The following is a 22,140-nucleotide window of genomic DNA, read 5'->3' as shown; positions in this document are numbered from 1 at the left end:
TTTTGAAATACAATATGGAAGAAAATCCTTGTTCACACAAATAGGTGGCGCAAAATAAAGGCAATAAAAATTTGATATCTTTATTTGAAATGCCTTTATATTCTTTTTTGAGGGGGCGGGTCATCCAAAAGTTAACAACTGTGTTAATTTTGAAATCTTGTGTTAGAGTTCGATCACAGGAAATTTGTATCAATTCTTTTTTTTTCCAGGAGATAGTTTTGAATTTAATTATTAAAAATATTTGTTTCTTTGCATACCAGCTATTTTTCTCTTGCGTTCCACCAGCGGTACGCGTACCACCGGTTGAGAATTGCTGATTTAGAGTTTAGATGCATCTACAGCTTAAATAATTTAATTATTAAAAATGATTTTACACAATGATTTGGAAGTAAAATGTTGCATTTTTGAAACCAAATTTTCTTGCTAAATGTATATTATTTTTAGCATTAGTGGGTTATAATCATAATTTTTCAAGTTATTTTTTTCTTGTCATTGACATTATGCAGTTAAAAGAAACAGAAGTTAAATTGAATGTTTAAAAAACTTACTGTGAATAGTTTATAATTAGCCCAAAAGGGCTAAAAATCTCGAAACACGATTTTGAGATTCAGTTTAAATGTCTACTGTATCAGTATCAGTATCAGTATCAATCTTGCCTTTTAGACAAGAAGAAAGATGATGAGGACTTTGGCGAACGCCGTTTCCTCCAATTCGTGAGGGTTGATATTGAAATTAACAACAAACGTTTTTACAAATTTTTATTAAACATATACAAACATCCATGCCTTCTCCGGGATTCGAACCCGGACCCTTCGGTACGGTAGTCAGCAACGCTAACCACTATACCGGTTGGGCGGCATGTCTACTGCAAATGCGCTATTTCACTCTTCATTCGAGTCTGTTGCCATTCGGCAAAAGGTAAATTTTTTATCTTTGAAATTTAGTCTGTCTGTTATTGACTGAAAAAAAAGCAGCTATTTAAAAGCAGTAGATACTGTTCTTAAGAATATTACCTTTTTAATCTGAGTGATTTAAATAAAATTGCGTTTAATTCATGATATATCTAATTAAAGTCATTAAATATTTTTATAAAATTACTTCATATATTTTTTCACTTTTCAAATATACAAATGGTACGCAACCTTCCCATTCAAGTCTAAATGCAGATTCAGCTAATATTCTATTAAAAGTTTCCGTATTCCACCAGGGCCATCTTTAATGATCAAACCATACTGAACTTTAAAAGAGCTCCTTCAGTCGAAAGTTAAAAATCTGAACGCACTCAGACATTCTATTTATATTTTTAGTGTTAGTTTTTAGTATTATTAGTATTAGAGGCGTCACGTATAATATGATCCTACATTGTTGGAAACTATTTACGAGTGGGAAAAAGATCTTGCATATATGACTACCTCATAAATTTCATTTCTGAGAGTCTTCTGCAAAAAAGGTAATTAAATTGTCTAAATTTCATGCATGAGTATAAAAGGAAGTAAATAGGCTACAAATATAGAATACGTAAAGGTTTTCCAAGGGAGATTTTAGGAGAAAAAAATCTTTATTTTATATCCGAGCCAGTATGATAATATGAACATTACATGCGTTATAAAGTTGTAACATATTTCTAAATTTTCCGAAATTTGAATTACAGTAACTAAATGAAGAGATTGGTTGCATTTAAAAACAAAATTTGAAATACGCTTTAGGAACACTTTCCAAAAACAAGTGTAGGCCCACTAGCAGCCGAGAAGTAAAATCCCTGAAAACTGGTAGTTCCGACCTGACTTCGATTCCAGACGAACGGGCTGGCTGCATAGGAATTTTCGTGGTTTTGTCGATGTGTAACGTGCATACTAGCCAGTTTCTCTTAGAAAATCATCCACGAAGACATCTTCCCCATTAGGCTGATAGCCTTAGTGTGCTTTACCATAATCTACTAAAACCAGTCCAACCTAAAGATTGTGTAAATGAGAAACCTTTATACTGTAAATCATTAATGCGATGAGTAAATGAGGATTGCAGTTTGGTGCATAACTATATTGCTAATTCTTCAATTTGATTTTCATATCTATAGTGTGTTTGTAACATGGTTACTATTATAATTTTTTTAATTGCTAAAATTTCAGGGGTTTGAAGGGGCTGGCGTGTCTTCAGAAGGCGAGTCAGTAGGCAAGCCCACTAGCAGCCCACTAGTATGATACACAACGTTGTATGCTTTAATATTTCTTCAAAGCTAAGTTTTTGTTACTTTATTTCTAGCACGGGAAAGAATGTGAATTTTTAAGGTATATAATCAATCAAATGCATTAAAACAAACTGGAAAACACTAAATATATTAAGTACACAATAATTATAAGCTACAATATTTATTTGTAAAATTTTGGTCATAATATCTTAGAATTTGTAAATATTTTATTCTTTTCTATTGCATTATTTGTAGTCGGCATAAAGGATGAGCATTTATAAATCAGACAGAGAACTTCGTAACTGTTTTCTTTTTTTTTTTCCTAAATTTAGAGTATTCAGGAAAAAAAGATAATTGTGTTAGATTTGCAGAAGGTAAAGACATGCAGGTTAACCTAAACCACCCAGTACGTCACCAAGCAATGATCCGAGTCCAAGAGCTCGTGGGCCAATTCCAGATTTTGACGCTGCTGCTGGACGTTTTGGTAGTGGTGACTGTGTAACGACCCGAGGTGGTGGTGGTGGCGGAACGCCGCTATATGGTTGTGGTTGAACTCGTGGAGGTAAATATCGAAATCTTTTCAGTCCAGAAATAGGAAAGAAGCTTCCGTATGGCACTGGGATAAACTGTGGCTGGAATCGCTCTCGCTTACTGTAAACACCAACTTTAGCACCACCTGAAAACAAATTTGATAAATTTAATAACATTAAGAGAAATGAAAAGTATACTATGCTAATTTTACTCAGCAAATATAAAATGCAAGTAAAATTAAGATTTTCCAGGAAACTCTTATCTACAACACTTGTGTACATTCACAGAAAAAAGAATAATGCCTTTTTTGAAAATTTTGGGATAAAGTTTAGTTATCTTTTTCATTTTAACGTACTAATTACAGCTTTCTCTTAACAATGTACCTGATTTAGAATGTAATAGCGAAAGGATGCTGACATTTTTTTCTTCTGATGCCATTCGTGACTCTGATGAAAAATTAGACCTTTTGGATACTGGCCTTATCCCATCTAGGTAAGGATTTACAACTTTCCCTCTCGTAATAGTGTACTGCTTTTCATTTCTAATGCCATGCAGAAGAATAAACATTTGCTTTATTTGCAGTGTCTAATAAATGTTATTCTTAGTGCATATTAAATAAGACGTTTATTGAAATATTAATATTTTAACTCAGGTAAACTTCCCGTGATACGTTTTGATAAATGAATAGAAGAAAACATTGAGTAATGATATCAAGTAAACTATTAGTTAGTAACAAATTTAAATCGACACGAAACTGATTATTCTCATTAAAACGTGCAATCTCACTTGTAAAAGAACTCTTTAAATGAATGCGGTGAGTTTAGATACATTCATACCTTTCAGTTTGTTTATTTCAAAGTCAGTTTAGTGATTCAGCCTTACAATTTCAGTACAGAATATGAACTTAAAGTTAAAAAATTATTTTTCTATATTTAACTTTTAACTGGGCCATATTTGTTGTTAATAATTCATTCTAAAGGAAAAATAATCCTGAGAACATTTACTTATATTCCAGACATATCTTCTTCAATGCTTTTAGTTTGTAAATACGTGACTTATAATTAAAGAGGATTTCCTAAATAAAATATAAAGGATATTAATATACCCAGACTGATATTAGAATGTCTCTATATTTATTTTGCTTTAAGAATTTCTCTATAAAATTAATTTATTTTATACTTTCATAGAAATACTTTAGTGATTTTTAAGTTTATACTGTAAGATCACAGTAAAATCAATACCTCGAAGTCTGCTTTTCTGAATTTATGTTGAATTTTACACAAACCTATATAAAACGTTTGACTATTCAGCATTCTATGTAAAGTTTTATCTTTTACTTACATGTTAAATTTCTGCCCATTATTATGTTTTTGACTCTTTTGGGACCTTGTCTGTGCACTTTCCATATTATACTATAAGTCATTCATCATTGATGAGAAATGAAATAAGAATTTAAAAACATTAGCTTCTAAACAAAACCTAACTTTCTCATACTGCCATGTATAAGAAAAAGAAAATACCAAACGCAATAAATATACGTATGGGAAGTTTAAATGATTAATAAGTATTATTAAATATGCAGGTTACTTATAGGAATGCACTGAAATATTTTTACTTACTCAAGGAAGCGATGTTTTCTTCTTCTCGCCCCAAACTAGTCCTTCGATAAAGACCAACAGGAGCACCACCGAGGGAACCTGAACTTTCAATGTTGTACAACTGTGCTTCAGTTTGCAAAATAATAACTGCCAACAGCAGAAGAATGAATGAATTTACCTAAAAAATAAAGTAAGGAAACTAAATAATTTAAGTGAAAAGGACAACAAAACGAAATTACAGGCTGAAAATTTGAGATTACAATCCAACACTTCAAAGAAAAATTCATCATTAAAAATTTCAAAAACTTTAAAACTATTACTTAAATTAAAAAACGTAAAACATCACATTTTTAAATTATCTTTTATTAATTACATAGCACATAGCGTTAGAAACATGTGTTTGCCACTCGGCAAAGTGTGAAGTATTTGCTCTTCAGATTTAATCAACAAACTCAGCGATTTATACGACAAGTGTTTGCCGGTTTCTGACATAAAATAATTTTATCTTCCCAGCGCCAATGTGTTACCCTTCGGCAAATGATATGAATTTAAATTTTTTTAAAATTTAATATGCATGTTATTAATTAAGCGATTTAAAGCAATAAAAATAGTTCTTCATGTGTATTATTGTTAGTTACTAACTGGAACCATGGGATGACATTAGCTGGACTCATCAAAATCATTGTGTATATTTTCTCTTTTATGATAGCTATTTTAGGCGGCTATCTGCGCTAGCAGATAATCTTTAAAATTTTCTAAAAACTTAACTTCGGTTATACTTATACATCGCAGATACCTATATGAATGTATTCACTAATGCAAAAATTCGCTTTCGATAATTTGAGGTAAAGGCTCCGCCAGTTAATGAAAGTCACATGTTTTCTTTTTCTAAACAGCTGAATGACATTTTTTAAGCTCCCGAGAGTTTGAAAAATAAAAATAGGAATGAAGAAAAACATTTAATTCATCCTAAATATAGTAATATACTAACTTGTACAGTTAGTAATCTAAATTTGAGATGTATTAAATATCATGTCACATCACATATATCACATCATTTCTCCATTCCATCTATTTCTGCTTACTTAGCATGCGTGTGAAAATATCCAACCGAATAGACGCTCCCGCCGAGTAATGAGATCGCTCTTTCATTAAATTTCGTCTAATTGAGATAAAAATGCAACTAAAATTCATCACAAACTGAAAAAGATGAACTGAATAACTTGAATGTTGTATAGTATTACACTAAATAATTATAAAATATTTAAAAATGATGAACAGATGTATGTGGTAAAAAAGGTCGAAAAAGAATTTGGCAGGAAATAATCAGACAGCACAAACTTTCTTCCCATGGGCACCTAGTAACTCCTTAAAGCTTCTGGTACCTGTTATGCATTGCTTTCATGCATCTGTTATTAAACGATGTCATAAAATATGTCTTTAATGCGAAAGAATTTATTCTCCTGTTAAATAATCCTCGGTTTACGCTAGGGATGCTTTTTTGGAGAACTGGCACTATTAGAACAGGCTCAAGTTAAAATAATTTTGCAATGCGAATAGTGGGAAGTTAATAAGTATGTGTTCCTCATTTATTTGATTAATATTACGATATTACCTTTAAATATCTAAAATATAATTAAGGAACTTTAACAGAAAGAAGTGATGTAATAGAAGAACTTTAAAAACATAAAGGTAAAAAAGGTAATTCTTTATTCTTCCTGATTGTTTATGATTCTTTATAGGAGTAGCAGGAATGATGTGTTCATTTATTTATGCTGTTATAGCAATGCTGTAGCGTAAAATCAGTACCATAAATATTGTTAGAAATTATAAACAATATTTTAAAACGTACCTTTTGCGCTATCTTCCTGACTCTAATGCTAGGATTATTTTAAATCAGAAGAAGATTATTTTGAGTCAGAGAAGATTATGTCTGTGCACACCAGGACTATAGGTCTATGAATGTCGCACATGAAGAAAACCACAAAAATATTATTCACTCAGTTTTGCAATAGCTTAAACGTTCAATCTTTGGGAAAGAGATCATAGAACGAATTACGATTGTTTTGCGGCTTTATTTACTTCACTACAGATGGCCATTTCGAATTACGCTAAAGCTCATAAAAGGCTAAGTGATTAAACGGCTATACTGGTAGGCCATGGTGTGTTTGATTATCATGATGTCAGAAACGAATAGTTAAATAACATTTCCATGATTTTCAAATGTGTAATGTAAATACTAGGTAGATTTCTTTAGAAAGGCCGTCACGAAGCAGCTTTCATTCTTAAGCGAGATAATCTTACACTGCTTTGTCATAATTAATAAGTGTACAATTGCAAAACAATACAAACTGAAACTACTTCCAAAATAAAGCAGGGAACTATTAAGTTCAAAGTTTTCTTTTAAGAATGCAGAAGCAAATTTAATAAAATTCAAATCAGAATTTTATTTAAATCAGTATTTCTGTTGGCGAGATTCGAGTTTTTCATTATCAAAACTAATAAATTAACTGTATTATGGTTTCGAACGAATACTTAAGATTCTAATTTATTTGTATTTAACAAATTAGTAAAAACTTATTACTTACTTTGGCAGTCATCTTGTTTAGTTGTCTTACCATTTATAAACTTACTGAACAGGATGACAGTCTATTTAACAAGCTATGAAAACAAAATAAAATTTTATAAATTTAGCTTTTTCCAATTTTTGTCGATTAAGCTGGTGATGATACTACTTGTAACAATGGCTTGTTTTGTCGAAAGAAATATTTCGCTCTCTTTTTTAAACAGCGAAATGACACTTTTCTCTGAACAGTATTCAACATTCAATAGATATTTACACCGAATGTTACATGAATTCACTATTCAAAATTGAGAATGGGATCGAATTAACTGAAATTGCTGATTTTAGAAATTGCTGGCTAGGCGGAAGTATCACATCAAACAGCATTGTCTAGTCGAATAATATGTTTTAGTGCTGACTGTTAATTTTAGTGCTGACTGTTGGCTAGTCATGAAGCGCCTGGTAAGTGGATTTTAATTCAGAATTTGATAGATTTGAGATTCTGAACACATTTGGAATTTATCAAATTTAAATAATCGTGCTTATGCCCAACAAAAATACGTGTCTCATCTAATGATTTTTAAATATTGCCTGAAAGCAATATTGGCGATTGGAATAGTTTTTTAATACTTAGGTGCGGCAAATAGGTCAATAATTTGTAGGTTTTTAAACACGTTTTAAGATTTGTAGAAAAATTTTACTCAACAGTTCAAAACATTTTTTCATGAAATAAAATCTAAATTATTAAAACTTTTACTTTACTTCTTTATTAAAACTTTTAGGAAGTTTTAGCTCCGCTATTTAGGGAAACATTGATAATCAGCATCAGTTATCTGGAAAAACATGTAAGGTCTAATTGAAGTTTTACAGTATAAAAAATAAGATTTGTAATTATGACTGACTGACAGGCACGTTTAAATTTTAAATCTATGTTCATGTCTTTCTTAAAATGCCTTTTTACAATGCAAGTAATTGGAATTATCTTTGTGGGTTACTAGTCCTTTGTACAAGTAGCGTAATTTAGCGATGTTGGAAATAAATGTCGATATAGTGTTCTCTCCATTTTCTTTGGGGTTATAAATTAATGACGTTATAAATTAATGACTAACAGTGTTAAAAATTTTTGATAACGTATAGTTTTCTTTAACATAAAAGATTTTTAGCATAGTTTTCCTTGACAGATAGTTTAACATATAACATCTTTAATAAAAGATGTTTCTTATTGTATTTACTAAATGCTTCAATTTACTGAATTTGTTTAGTAATTTAGTTTTTAATTCGCGTCTTTTTTATCATTAATACACGATTTTGAAATTAAATATGATTTTTGCTAATAATTTATAGATTTTTTTAGATATAGAAATAGAAATTTTAATAGTTGTTTAACATTAAAATCAAGACAAAATGCCGTACCAAAAACTAATAGGTTATGCGAAATTCGAAAAAAAAAATGCACTCTCTCCAAGTTGCATTATATATATGTTTATTTACGTTCATACATATATATATATATATATGTGTGTGTGTTTCTTTTCATTGCAACAACCTGCAGTTCAAAAATAATATTGTGAACAATGCTTTTTAGGGGGAACACATTATTTAATAATAAAAGTGAATTAAAAAATGATATATAACAGTTTTATGATTTTGCATAACAGCTGAAAAGTAATTGATCTAAGATTCAAATTTCAAATATTGCAAAGGAATGATTATACAGGCCGTGAAACATCCAAAATGTCATTCAATTGTATATTAAATTAAAAAATGTGCATGTTATGCATAAATGTTACTGAGCATTTATTTACTTAAAAATTAATGAGTTCTGATAGAGCTTATTTGATAGGTAGAGGTTATTTGAATTAAAATTATTCCCATTTATAAAGAATTATACAGCTGATGTTATTGACGAAGTCTTTATGCAGTCTTTGTGTAGCGACGTTAGCTTAGATATGTACTGCTAATTACAAAAGTATAAATGACACAAATATTCATGTTATGGTATTTTTAAATTGAAGAAAAATCAGTTCTATATTACATAAAATATGTAAGAATGTAAGAAAGATGTAAAATATAATTTAAACTAGGAATAGCTCTTTAATGCTTGATTTTTAGTATGTCACCTCGCTATTCTAAAAATAGTAACCTTTTTCTGCATTGTATCATTTCGAGCCTAATTCATGTCATATGACTCTTTCATAACTCTGGTGATGTAAATGGAACTAAAAAAGTCAATGATAATTTTATGGCAGTATTAATTAATCAAATGCATTGAGAAACGAAATTCACTCATTTTGAATTAAGATTTCACCCTGAACACAATTTATTTACTTTCTACACGTCGGCCTAGCTGGACTGCTCTTGTTGCTCTCTTCTTTGTGCAAATCTATCAAAAATGTAGAGTTTTGGAACAGACACGAGCAGTGTGCCAAGTTGCTTTTGGCTGCAACATAACTTTTTAAAATAAATTAATATCTAATCTGCCTCGGTTGCCAAGTTTGCTCTTCATTATGGATCAACATTCTGTGTAATCAATATTTCAACAACTTTTAAGTCTATTGCTTCATCGTAATGGCGCAACAATGAGTGTGTGAGGTAATTTTTCTACCTTTGCTTGAAAGATTTGTTAAAAATTAATTAAAATATTTCTAGGTTTATGTTTTTCAGTTTAGTATTATTCAGTGGTATTTCTTTGTGATTCGCTAGAGCATAACATTCTTTAATTTATAATTTTGTTGCATTTGGTATGGTGAAGGTATCTTCAAGGAGATACTCAATAAGTTTTCAAATGTTAAAAATGCTCTAATATTTATACGCAATTTATTACTTTAGAACCATAATTTAATCGTGACCCAAAACATTTCATTGCACTAGAAATATTTTTCATTTTTTATTTATACAAAATTAGTTACAAGTAGGCTAGAGTAAATACTTGGAGACTGCCGCTATTTTCTGGAACATGAATTTTATAAGATTGTGTGAATAAGATCTTTTTTTAAAAAAATTACATTGATAAAAATTTTTCACGACACTCTGCATATCAGTGCTTGTTACCTAATATGTTAACACCAAAACCTTTTCTTAAATTGTGTTTCATTTTAATTTTATTTAAATTTATTATTCCGCTCTTCAATTTACGTGCGACTCCTGAATTTTTAAAAGGATGATATAAAAACTTTAAAATTAATTACCTTGGTTAATGCTGTTGTACGGAGTCAAATGTTTTATGTTTTGTTATTTTTAGAATAAGTTTAAACGTTTACTAAGTATAACTACAGGGACGGGATTGCATAAAACGTTAGATTTCGCAATTTTTGCTTAATTTTAAATACGCCAGACACGAATATTTGCTTTCTTAAAATATTTAGTATGTGAACGAACAATGGTTGTGAAAATAAAGGCCGAATAAGGATTTTATACATACGCTGTATACAAAAATAAGCTACATTGCTATGTTATTTATTTTTCCTAATGCTTCCTTCCATGCAGTCCTGTTTGTGCAGCATGAATATAAAGATACCTAATGGAATTGATTCATCCGAGTGCGAGAATGGCTCTATTAAAGCTGGAGGCTGAAAACATTGTAAATTGTATTACATCGGTGAAAAATAGCATGAGTGGTAGTATTGTGAATAAATAGAATTAGAAGTTTCAAGAAACACATATAAGGGTTGAGAAAAATCGGAAAAGAAAGATCTGTGGTGACTGATAATTTCCATTGAATTATGTAGCAAGTCATAAGGCAAGTTTCTGTAACAAAGGCGTGGAATGGTGTATTATGGCAAGAGTTTAAAAGGAAAGGCTGATGAGAAGAAATGAGAGGGATGAGAAATAAGATTATTATGGGTTTTACTTGGTTGTATTAACCCCTTAATGTGTGTTAACTTGGACGTAAATATATTAATTTAAAATCTTTATTAGAACACATTTTTATTCTCATTTTATTTCCAACCCGTTCAGAACTTAATTAAATTAATTAATTGCATTTTTGATACACCCTATTTCTCCATTCGAAACGGCTGTTGAGCTCTTTAGTTCTTCCATTTTCATCACTTGTGCTTGATTAATTTCTTCGGCAATATCAATGTCTGTTAGTATTTAATTCTCGAATCCTGATTGTTATCATATATAAGACATTTATTGAATGTCTCTTTCTTCCAAATATTTTAACTTCGAAGTCTGATGCAAAAAATTAAACAAAATTGTTTTTTTAGTAGCTATTATCAGCCTACTGTGCGGAAAATATCTACCCTGTCTTTATTATAAACACTACATATCTTCTCAGGAAGATCAGGTTAAAAATGAAGCTATCATTTATTCATGATAAAGGCAGAAAATTTTCTAGCATACATAAATATACTTCCTCCTCTGTTCCGCCTTCCAAAGGTTCAAAATTAACTCACTGGAATATTTGTCAAGTGATACGTCAAACCGAATTCCTGGCGAGGAAAAAAATACAGTTTTCAATCCACGGTTGATTTAATCCTAATTTTCTGAGCATCTGGCCATAGACTTTTATGACTTCAGAAATATTTATAAGAGTCATTCTAAATATTCCTGACTTTTCCTTTTAATCTTGGCTTTGTTCTGTTTATTTTTATGATTTCGCATGAGCAAGCGAAAATTTTAGAAATGTCTGTTAGATACCACCTAGAAGATGCTGAGCACTGATACGACATTTGCTTGTTATCTATAAACTGGTAATAATTGGTTGAATTGATTTGTACTGATGTGAGTTACTTTCATCTCGCGCACTCACAAATAATAAAATTTGAAGGTTGTAGCAAAAATTGCAAATTTCTGAATTAAAAATAGTTAACGGAGAGTCAGGAGTTTTCCATAGGCATTCATATCTAAGAAGTTTTATTTGTTGAGATAGAAATTTTATGTCCTGCATTTGACCAGGAGAGTTTTCTGTCAAATTTCTACAAACACAAATCGTAGTAACCCACCGGTAGCCGAGCATTAAAGTAGCTGAACACTGGTAGTTCGGCTTGGGCTCGATTCCGATGATCTGTTGCGTGGGCGTTTTCGAAACTTTTTCTCATGTATGATGTGGATACATGCCAGTCTGTCTCAGAAAGTCCTCTAAAAAGAACTCCGTTTTTTAGGCAGATAGCCATAGAATACTTTATTATAATTAAATAAACCAGGCAACAAGTCGGCATTATGCAGTTTAGTCCCTGTTGAAGTTATAATATGTTAAATTAATTTTTAAGTGATAATTCGTCCGCACCACATATAGCCTCACGCTAGACGCTAAATAGCTTCAGCTAGTACTAATGATGCCATTTTGCAATACGTAGTATAAACAAAAATTTATACATTTTTCCTGTGTTAAATTAAAAATATTATACTGAAATATTTTGCATTTAATAAATTCTAATAATTTTCCTTTTAGTATAATATTTTCTATGTTATGGCTTGCAAGTACTCTAAAATTTAGGTTTAAAAGTAATTTAAGCTATGTAATGAACACTATTTTCGATTAATTTCAATAACTATAATTAGTTTGTTATTTAAACATTTTTACGCAATCAACACGTTTTTTCTCAAGTTATTTATTTATTCACTTAACTGCATTTATGAAACAATGCAAGTCAGTCCGAAGAGATAAAATTCTATTAAATCCCAGTTTTAATTTCCGTGTGCAACTTAAAAATCTCTGCTCTTTGCAAAAAGACTGTAATGCATTTCATTGACATTCATAAATATTAGTAGTGCACTTACTTAGACTTCTCAAACTACTAAGCATAACAGTAAACAAACAAAAAATTAAATCATAGTTCGGACGATGGTAAAACTATCAAAGGCGCCCATGGGACAAAATAGCATCAGCAGTGTATTAACAATTAAAATTGCGATTTATAAATGGATATTACATGTTAGTGTATAAATGTACTAAAAATCCTTACCAAATTATATTATATAACTATATTATAATAGCTATTTGTTTGTTCTAATTATTAAAGAATAAGTGATATTATAAGGCAACATGTCTTTCAGAAAGTAAGGGAAGTAGTTGTGAGTAGTTGGATTCATTTATATTGTTTGAGAAATTTTTGGACTACATTGCTTTCTTTTAACGGGGCACTGTTAACATGAGAATTTATTTTTTAAGAAATAATTTCAATTATATTTACACACAGACTGACATAGATTGAACAACACTTGTTAACAATCAAAACAGTAATATTTAATTTAAGATGCATATGATTTTACAGAATGGAGTATAAAATTTAAAAACAATTTTGTATTTTAGTTATCTATTCATTGTTCCTATTTACTCTAAAGGAGGTATATAGGTAATTCAGACTGAGATCTTCAGAGCTGCTTTTCTAAGTTGGAGAATTTTAAAGTTGTATCTGTTCACGAGACTTTTCTGAATAACAAAAGATATATGCTATCCTAGTATGCCACCAAGCAATGATCCAACAAGATTTCGTCCGCCAACTCCAGCCTTTGGTTTAGTTGCAGGTTTGAGTGAAACTGGTTTAGTTGCAGGTTTAAGTGAAACTGGTTTAGTTGCAGGTTTGAGTGAAACTGGTTTAGTTGCAGGTAGCTTTGGAGCAGGTGGAGCTGGTTTAGAAGGTGCATATAGAGATTTTTTTGGTCCAGGAACCGAAAGAAATCTTCCGTACGGCACTGGAACTAACTGAGATTGGAATCGTTCCCTTTTGCTGTAAACACCAACTTTAGCACCACCTGAAAATAGATCCATTACATTTAGTAAAATTAAACTATATAAAAAGTACTTTTTGTTCCTTATAGGAAACATTAAAGATTTTTTTAAACTTTCATCTGCATAACATTTTGGGCATACAAATAAGTTTTAAAGAAATTTAAAGGCAATGTGACATACTCCTCTGGGGGGGGGGGAAAAGATTTTTTTAAACATAAAACTGTTATTATTTATGAAATTTTTGCCATCATTTAGACAGCCAAGGAATTTCAGCCGCGAAGAATATTTCGTGGTGCGACGGGATGAAGTCATCAACCAATTTTAACATTTCGTCAAATGTCGGGAAACATATTGGAATGAAAGCATTTTGTATCGACCAGAATAAATTATAATTTAAAATGGTTACATCCACACTGAATGCCAAGTATTTCAAAGTTTTCCAGACAATTACCAATTATGTTTCCTTGATCTCTTTTGCAACTTGTGGCTTAGCACTATCAGGGAAAAACTTCAAAGTAGTCCTTTTTCAGTAAACGGACAGTGTAAACTGATTTCCTTAGCAGCATATGAAAGGGTAAAAGTTATTTAAAATAATCACAAAAAGTCTTTCATAAGGAATTTGAAAAGAATGTAGCTGCTAAAAATTACTAAATACTTGGCGCGAAAGTGTTCGGAAAAGTAGATAAAAGCATAGAACATAAAATTGAATGATGGTGTTTAATATTGTTTAAAACTATGATTATTAATTGATCTGAATCTTTGCTAATACTATCTTTCCAGAAACAAGTTATCTCAGGTACATTTCAAAATTTAGAAATTTTTAATATCATGATTTTAGATAGATTCGGATCTTTCTATCACAAAGCAGTCAGTTCAGTGGTTGAGTTTTATTTTTTATTACAAAACATATAATTCAGACAAAGTTTCGGTTCATACAATTTTCAAATGCGTTTTCATCCTAAAAAAACAAGAAAAATGGCCTTAAAGGCTTCTGAAAGCATGATTTACCTGAGATTTTAGATTGCCCTAATCAATTCCTTGGGCAATTCTATTGACTTTGGCATTTGAATTAATTAAAGAATTATTGCATTAAAATATCAGGAAACTGTTATTATAAAGTTTCAAACTTTTTTCTAACTTCAAATATCATCAAAGGATAACTAAACAAAACTGTTTATGTAAATAATTTTGACCTTTCAATGAGTTAAAATTTAAAATTATCTGAGATTTAGAAAGCAACGAACTTAAAACTCTAATTATTCAGTTAAAATTCTGGGAAAAAATGAAAAGAAATCCTAGTTTTTTCATTATATATATATATATCGAATTGATATTCTTTGTACTAACATGAGATAGGCAGTCCGACAAGGACATTACGGAGAAGATACTTGCAATAAATGAGGGAAAAAATGGTTTGATTCTAATACTTTTTCATATACGCTCTGCGTTTGTACGCATATTACTTTTGCCATTTTTATACTTTTTCTTTTATGCAATTGTTACTAAATAAAATAAAGTTTTCGTTATTATTTTAGAAGTCTTCTCTTACTAAAGCATAATATTTTACAACAGTAAACTTGATTTAGGAAACAAGCTCTTAAAATAATGCGTTATAAACAAAAGTAATGATAGCTTCTAAACCATCAAAACGGGGTCGTGTTATAAGAAACCAAAAACATTTCTCCTATATATTCTTGCGGTATAGTCGTTACTATACCATTCTGTGGCGCTAGAGAAACTAACAAAACTCTTTCACTTAAATAGCATGAAAGAACCGAGATTCTTTAATGTTTAAACTTAACTGCTTTTCTTTCACCTTTCTGTCAACAGATGTTGCTAGAGAGTTCCGTTTTCTGCCATCTAAAACGAAAATTTTCGAACTTCCTTATGCCGGTTTAATCGACGCACATTGCTTTTTTTTTTAAATCATTTTCATCTTCATGTTTAAAGAAGAAGGATACCGTTTGACCTTCCAAACTACAGTATTGCACTTTATTCATGTTACGCCAATTCCTTTCTTCATTTTTGGTTTCTAGTTTAGTTTATTTGGTGTGTTATTTTTTAATTTGGTAATCTGAAGGCCCACTATCGATTCTTGGTGTAAACGTTTCAAAGATATTTCATACCCTAACTTATTATGCTTCTGGGTTGTCACCTAACCTAAAAGTGGAAGTTTTTTTAAATCTTTCTCACCTTAGTTGCCCGTTAGATGAAGGTAGGATGTAAGGAATTAAAAAACTTCTGCCCATTTACTGTTGTCTTCCATGTACTTGTGATGTTTCTATAATGGCACCTAAACTAAAAGCGAAAGAGGGATTCGTCACTAGCTTAACCTAACTAAATCAATTTACCTATCCCACCCCAACCGTCTTCTAGATGTAGGGATGGAGGCATGTAAGGAATCAAAGAATTCAACCCATGTACTGTTGTGTCAGCTTACCAGTTTGGTAACTGAAAAATGCGGGGTTACCTCTCGGTGAAGTGATAGAAAAGTTTTCAAGAAATACTGTTTAGAGCTCCTAGTGGCTTTACAATACACGAGGAAAAGAAGCTGCTAAAAAGATTGTTCAACACATGAAATTTGGGTGATAAAAAATAAGTAAAATTAATAATTATGCAGGGTGTGTAAAATAGTATGCATGTAGGAAACTTTTATTTACTTAAGGAAGCTATATTTTCTTCATCTCTCCCTAAACCAGTCCTTCGATAGAAGCCTACAGGAGCTCCTGAGAGAGAAGCTGCGCTTTCTATGCTGTATATCTCCGCTTCACTTTGTAAAACAATAACAGAAAACAGCAAAAGACTGCATGTGATCGTTACCTAAAAATAATAAATAAAATAATGAGTAACTAAATTGCAAGTAGTAATAAAACAATAATAATATAAATAAAAACCTGCTAAATCATTATTTCAAAAACCATTTTGTACCACGTATACAATATTATATATGGTGTTAAAAATGTTTTTATTAATTAAAGTAATTTATTTTACACAAATTAGGTAAAGTACTGAAAAAATAAAATAGATTTCAACTATTTAGAAATACATTTGCTGCTTTTAAGTCACTCAGTTTGTTAAACAATGCAAATTGATTAAATTCTAAAGATAAATTAAAAATCTTACATAAATTAAAAATCCCTAAGTGATGTCAACTAGCAACACTTTGGGAGCTGATTCTGCAGAAGATGCGTGAAAAATAAACTGAACACCTTTAAAATAAACTGGTAACATTTGCCGAGACGAACGGATGATATGTTGACAGTCATCGTAAAGTAATGTAACAATTCAAAAATTTTCAGAAACCCTTTCGGGCGGTTAAAAAATAAAAATATAAACAAGGGCACTGCTAAAAATATATCTAATATCAAAAATAAATGAGAAGATATTGATGTCCCTCAAGACTAAGCCAGTTCGGATCAATTCATATGTTACCTGGTGTGCATGAGCGATAAACTCAAATAAATTTGTCTATTAAGATTGAATCGAAACACATCAGTGCTGGTCAAAATTATTCGCAAAAGAACTACAGATTTCGGCCACTGCTGATCAATTAGTGGGTCACCAGTTTAAAGTGGTGCGGTCAACTGAGACAGATTATTAAAATAAAAATAATTTGTAGCCCGCCAGTGTTAGTCAAGATTGTTGGTCACTGATGACTTACAGATTAAATGTCACTAGCGATCAATCCATAGTGCAATAATTATAGGGCAGTACAATAAATTTTATATTATAGGGCAGTACAATAAATTTTATATTACAGTGCAGTACGATAAATTTTATGTTATAAGGAAGTACAATAAATTTAGACAAACTTGAAATAACTAAATCGTAACATAGCGTTGGCCATTATAACATTTGGTCACCAGCGACCTACAGTTTGAGAACATTTATTTGTTAATCATTTAAACTCAGGTGAGGGGTACGGCAAATAATTTAGCAATATTTTTAAATTAAATTTAAAGGAAAGCACACTCTGGATGATAAAAATTATTGATCCCTGAAGATATACACATTATCGACGTAGCTGGAGGGAGGTTTGCTCTGCTTGCAACTGCTTTGCAAGAGCAATGGCTCTCGCTTCCTATGGAACTGATAGACCGCATAATTGAAAGCATCACACATCGCTGTATGTGCTGTATTGCTTCTAGAGGCGATCATATTCCATATTGAAGGTACTTTTCCTATAGCAAACTGACACCTTTGATCTGTTCATTTTATACATGTGCTAATTTCTATACTACCATATTTGTCTGTTAATTTCTTTTTATGTTATTTGTTACCTTACTATGTGTTGTATATTGTGGGTAAGTTTCATTAAATTCTACGTGTAACGTTTTCAGTAATCGTGATTTTTGTGATTTTTCTTAATTTATGATAACCAGTGTACTATCAGCCACTACTTAGTCGAAAAGTAATATACCGTAGAGGAACATATTTAACATCTTTAGAAAGAATTCCATGACGATATTTTCAGCATTAGAAAAATGAAAGTTGCCTTCAGATTGCAGCTTTTAATGTATGAAAAGTGCTTAGCTTTCTTCTTCTTCATTAACTCGGCAGCTCACGGCGGGCCCTGGCCTACTTCAAAAGTCTTCTCCAGGCATTTGTACTTTTCGCAACTATTTCCCATTTCAAATCTCAGATCTCTAAAAATCCCTTCCAAATCGCCTCCTCATCGACAGTCCAAAAATTTCTTCCTTTGATTAGGATTTTACGAGATGATGTTATTAGCCTCACGCCCAAACCCTGACCTGGAGGACCAATCCCCTGATATAATCCTCAGAGGCAGGGTACCCGTGGACACTGGGTACTTATTTTAGTCACCGTTTATGACACGCATAAGCTGCGTTGAGACTATTCTCTCACACCCGATCACCCCACGGGTGAATGCTTAGTTTTATATCCTTGTTATGTGAAAATGAACAGATACACACACAAAAAATGCTGCATTTCTTTTTTATGATAATGATAAGTTTAACACTATTTTTTACACCGCGCATATACTTGGGGCATGTAAGCTAAAAGTGTAAAGATATTTGTTGATAGGGGAACCAGAAAGAAATTCAAATGTTTCACTTCTGTTTCTAAACGCAAGTAATACTGATTTTTGATACCTAATAAACTACAGTGTTTAATTATAATAAGAAGGAAATCCATACATCAGGGATTGTCAACCTTCATTCCAGTTTAAAAGAAATTTTGAAATTTTATGAATATTCAAAAGTTGTAATTGGTTTTTCAACAGCCATAAGGGCCCACCAGCGGCCGAGCGGTAAAGTCGCTGAACACTGGTAGTTCGGTCCGAGGTTCGAATCCCGCGAACGGGCTGGCTGCATGGGCGTTTTCGTGGTTTTCCCCATGTGTAACGTGTATACGAGCCAGTTTCCCTTAGAAAGTCCTCCACGAAGGCAGCCCTACTCTTAGGCAGATAGCCCTCGAGGCTTTGCCATAAACGCACACACACACACACACACACACACACTCAACAGCCATAAATAGTAGATTTTTTAAATGTTATAAATTTGCATAACTAAACGGTTTAATTATTCAATGAATGTGTATGTAACGCAGATACATAAATATAGAAGTAAGCAAAAAATCAAGAATAATAACCTATTACACTTACGTGTCCGCATGTTTAATAAAACTTATACATATAATACTAATAAGCTGCAAAGCTGATTTTTCATTTGATAGAGATATATTATTATGAATTACATTTCTTCAAATTCTATGAATTACCTTCATGTTTCAAAAAAGATTCCCAGGAACACATTGTACCGAAAATTCAAGCTTGCCGTTAAACAGTTTGCTTTAAAATGAGGATATTTTGATTGAGACAAAATTTTGAGTGACTGCAGGAAGTAACCTTTTTTGTAACAAACTTAGTATTTAACTTTAAGGAAAGTTAACCTTTACAAAATTTTAGGGAAAATGATTTTCAATGTGCAAGCATGTTTGGGCTCTAGCAATCTTTCAAAACTGTTTAACGATAAACCTAAATAAGTATTCATTTTTTTCTAATACAACTTTCCTGCTCTACAAACGGCTTGTAGTTTCTTGAAGTCTAGAACTACTGTGAGCACAGATTGGAGTTAGAAACTAAGTTAAAAATTTATTGACATTGTGACTTATACAACTAAAATTGTAACAAATTTATTGAAGTTCTTTGTGGGGTCTTTAAATTCAAAAATATTGGATATTTACAATAAGCTAAGTAGATCTATCTCTAAATTATTCGCGATCTCAAAACATAAACACAAGCACTCTCAAAAAACGCTGATGGAAACCAGCAAGGATTAGAAATGGCTGTTTATGACAGCAATAGCTTAGCTAGGACGTTACTATGTACTCTTCCTCTCAGTTTGCACTGACAAAGAACTTTAGATTTTAGTAGCAATAAATAGTAATTTTAGTAGATAAGTATATCAAATGCTTTTTGAGCTCAAAGACCACTGGCGTAAGTGAATGTCCGCGGTAATTAACTGAAACTGGCCAGTTGTAATCAAAACTTCCCAGTGGTTCACTAATCAGCATCATCATGAGCCAGTTTCCCTTAGAAAGTCTCCACGAAGGCATCCCTCCCCTTAGGCAGATAGCCCTCGAGGCTTTGCCATCATCACACACACACATACTAATTATAATCTGAAAAAAATTAGTTTCAGCGGTGAACATTTCAGTAATCATAAAGATCACTCAAAAGATGTTATTTTCAGTTCTAAGCCCATTAGCTGTTTGTCAGTACTGCTGAGTTGAAATTCTCATACAATTGTAAGAACATTTATCTAGTCACGAAGTAACTACATGTAGAAGTATAAGTAAAACTGTTGTTTAAAAGAATTACATAAAAACAGTCTTTATGCAATAGACACGTTCTCCCTTGTACTATATCTGCATTAATTACCTTCTTAATCATTTCAAACTAATTTGTTTAACTAAAGGGACTTCTGATTTAGAGGATCAGTGTTTGGCTAGTTTGGAAAAAATGTTTTAAATCATCAGCTTTTTCTTTAATTAGCTTTATATTTAACTGATTTAATTATTCAACAATCTGTTTAATTATTTAGTAACTTAAAATTTAGAGCGCAGTGGACCTTTTCGTGGTAACCACCTCACGTAAGCAACTACCTCTGAAAGCTGCGTTCCCACTGGGGTTTATCTGAGCTAACGAACACAATTGACGCAGCCGACCCATCTCCAAAACCAGTTTTTTCCCATAGGGTGGCAAGTTGAAAAATCTGAACTGCAGGCACAGCGGAGCTAGTCGACACATAGAACTGATTCCGTTAGCTCAGATAAACCCCAGTGGGAACGGGCCTTCTGAAAGTTATCGGCCTTGGAAGAACATGAAGGGAAACTGGTTCAGGCCCGTTCCCACTGGGGTTTATCTGAGCTAACGGAATCAGTTCTATGTGTCGACTAGCTCCGCTGTGCCTGCAGTTCAGATTTTTCAACTTGCCACCCTATGGGAAAAAACTGGTTTTGGAGATGGGTCGGCTGCGTCAATTGTGTTCGTTAGCGCAGATAAACCCCAGTGGGAACGCAGCTTTGACACGGATAAGACTGCTGTCATTTGGAGCGTTAGATGATCGTCTCGAGGAAAGGTTCACTCAATTTTTATTGTCCAAGATAAAAAAAATTTAATATGCAAATATACGCTTAAGAAGTATTTAATTTCAATCGTTTGATTTAATTTCATTTTAATAATTGTCAACTGCTAGCTTGTAACTTCCAGTGAGATAATTCTTAACTTTCTAGATGACAACCGGTTTTTGTTTACTTAGTTATGTCGAGGCCTTATGATAAAGTACCATTATAAAAGCTTCTCCTTGTGTGTCCGTTTCCAGATTTCAGGGTGGAAGTCTACAATCATGCGAGTAAATTAAACATTTATATATCAAATGCTAAAAAACTGGTGGGAAATTATAATAGCAAATGTGATATTTGCAAAATCGGCGTTTAGAACGTTGATGAGGTAACGTTATATGTGTATCTGAATATCTACTCGTAAAAGTGTACATTTGGAAGATAGGAAATTAGAAATAGTCTTTGGAACATATGATTTTAGATGATCACCAGATATTTTGGTAAGATTCTAATCCAGTTCCAAAGTAAAAAAAAAAAAAAAAAAGCGCAAGAACTTACTTACTTTGCCAACCATTTTGCTTAGCCTTCTAACACTTACAAACGTATCACTCAGAAACACACGCTATTTAATAGGCTGTAAAGAAAAAATGAAACTGGAGGAGAGAAAAACAATATTTTTTACGTATTTCTCTTTATTAAGCTGATGCTATTGTCATTTGCAACAACAATGAATCTTTTTTAAAAGAAAACATTTTTAAGCTGCAAAAGGACATTTTTTCCCCTAAAAATATTTAGAACCCAATGGATATTTACGCCAGACATTAAATGAAGAGACTATTCAACGTTTAAAGGAGTCCAATGAATCGAAATTGCTGATTCTATAAATTGCTTTGGCTAGGTTTGGGTATTAAAATCAAACAACATTGTCTAGCCGAATAGCATTTTATTTTTATTGCTAATGCTTGTGCAATTGTAAACACTTGGTAACTGAATTGAG

At 31.7% G+C, this 22,140-nt stretch overlaps 2 protein-coding genes across 2 annotated transcripts; both read right to left on the bottom strand.

Annotated features, from left to right (window-relative positions):
* Positions 1 to 579: 579 nt before the first annotated feature.
* LOC118182283 (uncharacterized) lies at positions 580 to 7,067 on the bottom strand. The gene is made up of 3 exons (XM_035351608.2): positions 6,903 to 7,067; positions 4,336 to 4,492; positions 580 to 2,861 (listed from the first exon to the last, which is right to left on the bottom strand). The coding sequence occupies exons 1-3, from the start codon at positions 6,933 to 6,935 to the stop codon at positions 2,575 to 2,577; spliced, it is 477 nt and encodes a 158-aa protein (XP_035207499.1). The 5' UTR covers positions 6,936 to 7,067; the 3' UTR covers positions 580 to 2,574.
* A 5,988-nt stretch (positions 7,068 to 13,055) lies between these two features.
* Positions 13,056 to 21,735, bottom strand: LOC146995884 (uncharacterized). Its single transcript, XM_085822956.1, has 3 exons — positions 21,706 to 21,735; positions 16,217 to 16,376; positions 13,056 to 13,579 (listed from the first exon to the last, which is right to left on the bottom strand). Exons 1-3 carry the CDS (start codon positions 21,715 to 21,717, stop codon positions 13,278 to 13,280), a joined length of 474 nt encoding a protein of 157 aa, XP_085679082.1. The 5' UTR covers positions 21,718 to 21,735; the 3' UTR covers positions 13,056 to 13,277.
* Between the last annotated feature and the right edge of the window lie 405 nt (positions 21,736 to 22,140).

This window comes from Stegodyphus dumicola, chromosome 8 (genome assembly GCF_044657685.1).
Source record: "Stegodyphus dumicola isolate Sdum_Otavi_A_Nest chromosome 8, ASM4465768v1".
NCBI classification, from domain to species: Eukaryota; Metazoa; Arthropoda; class Arachnida; order Araneae; family Eresidae; genus Stegodyphus; species Stegodyphus dumicola.
This window is presented reverse-complemented; position numbering and strand designations above follow the sequence as displayed.

What these genes read in the sequence shown, in the direction of transcription:
- LOC146995884 (XM_085822956.1), bottom strand. An exon ending in AGAAAATATAGCTTCCTTAA is followed by an intron (nt 13,580 to 16,216) that starts GTAAATAAAAGT and finishes ATCTATTTTCAG; the next exon opens with GTGGTGCTAAAGTTGGTGTT.
- LOC118182283 (XM_035351608.2), bottom strand. Translation starts at nt 6,935, where the DNA reads ATGGTAAGACAACTAAACAAGATGACTGCCAAA. An exon ending in TAAACAAGATGACTGCCAAA is followed by an intron (nt 4,493 to 6,902) that starts GTAAGTAATAAG and finishes TTTATTTTTTAG; the next exon opens with GTAAATTCATTCATTCTTCT. An exon ending in AGAAAACATCGCTTCCTTGA is followed by an intron (nt 2,862 to 4,335) that starts GTAAGTAAAAAT and finishes ATTTGTTTTCAG; the next exon opens with GTGGTGCTAAAGTTGGTGTT.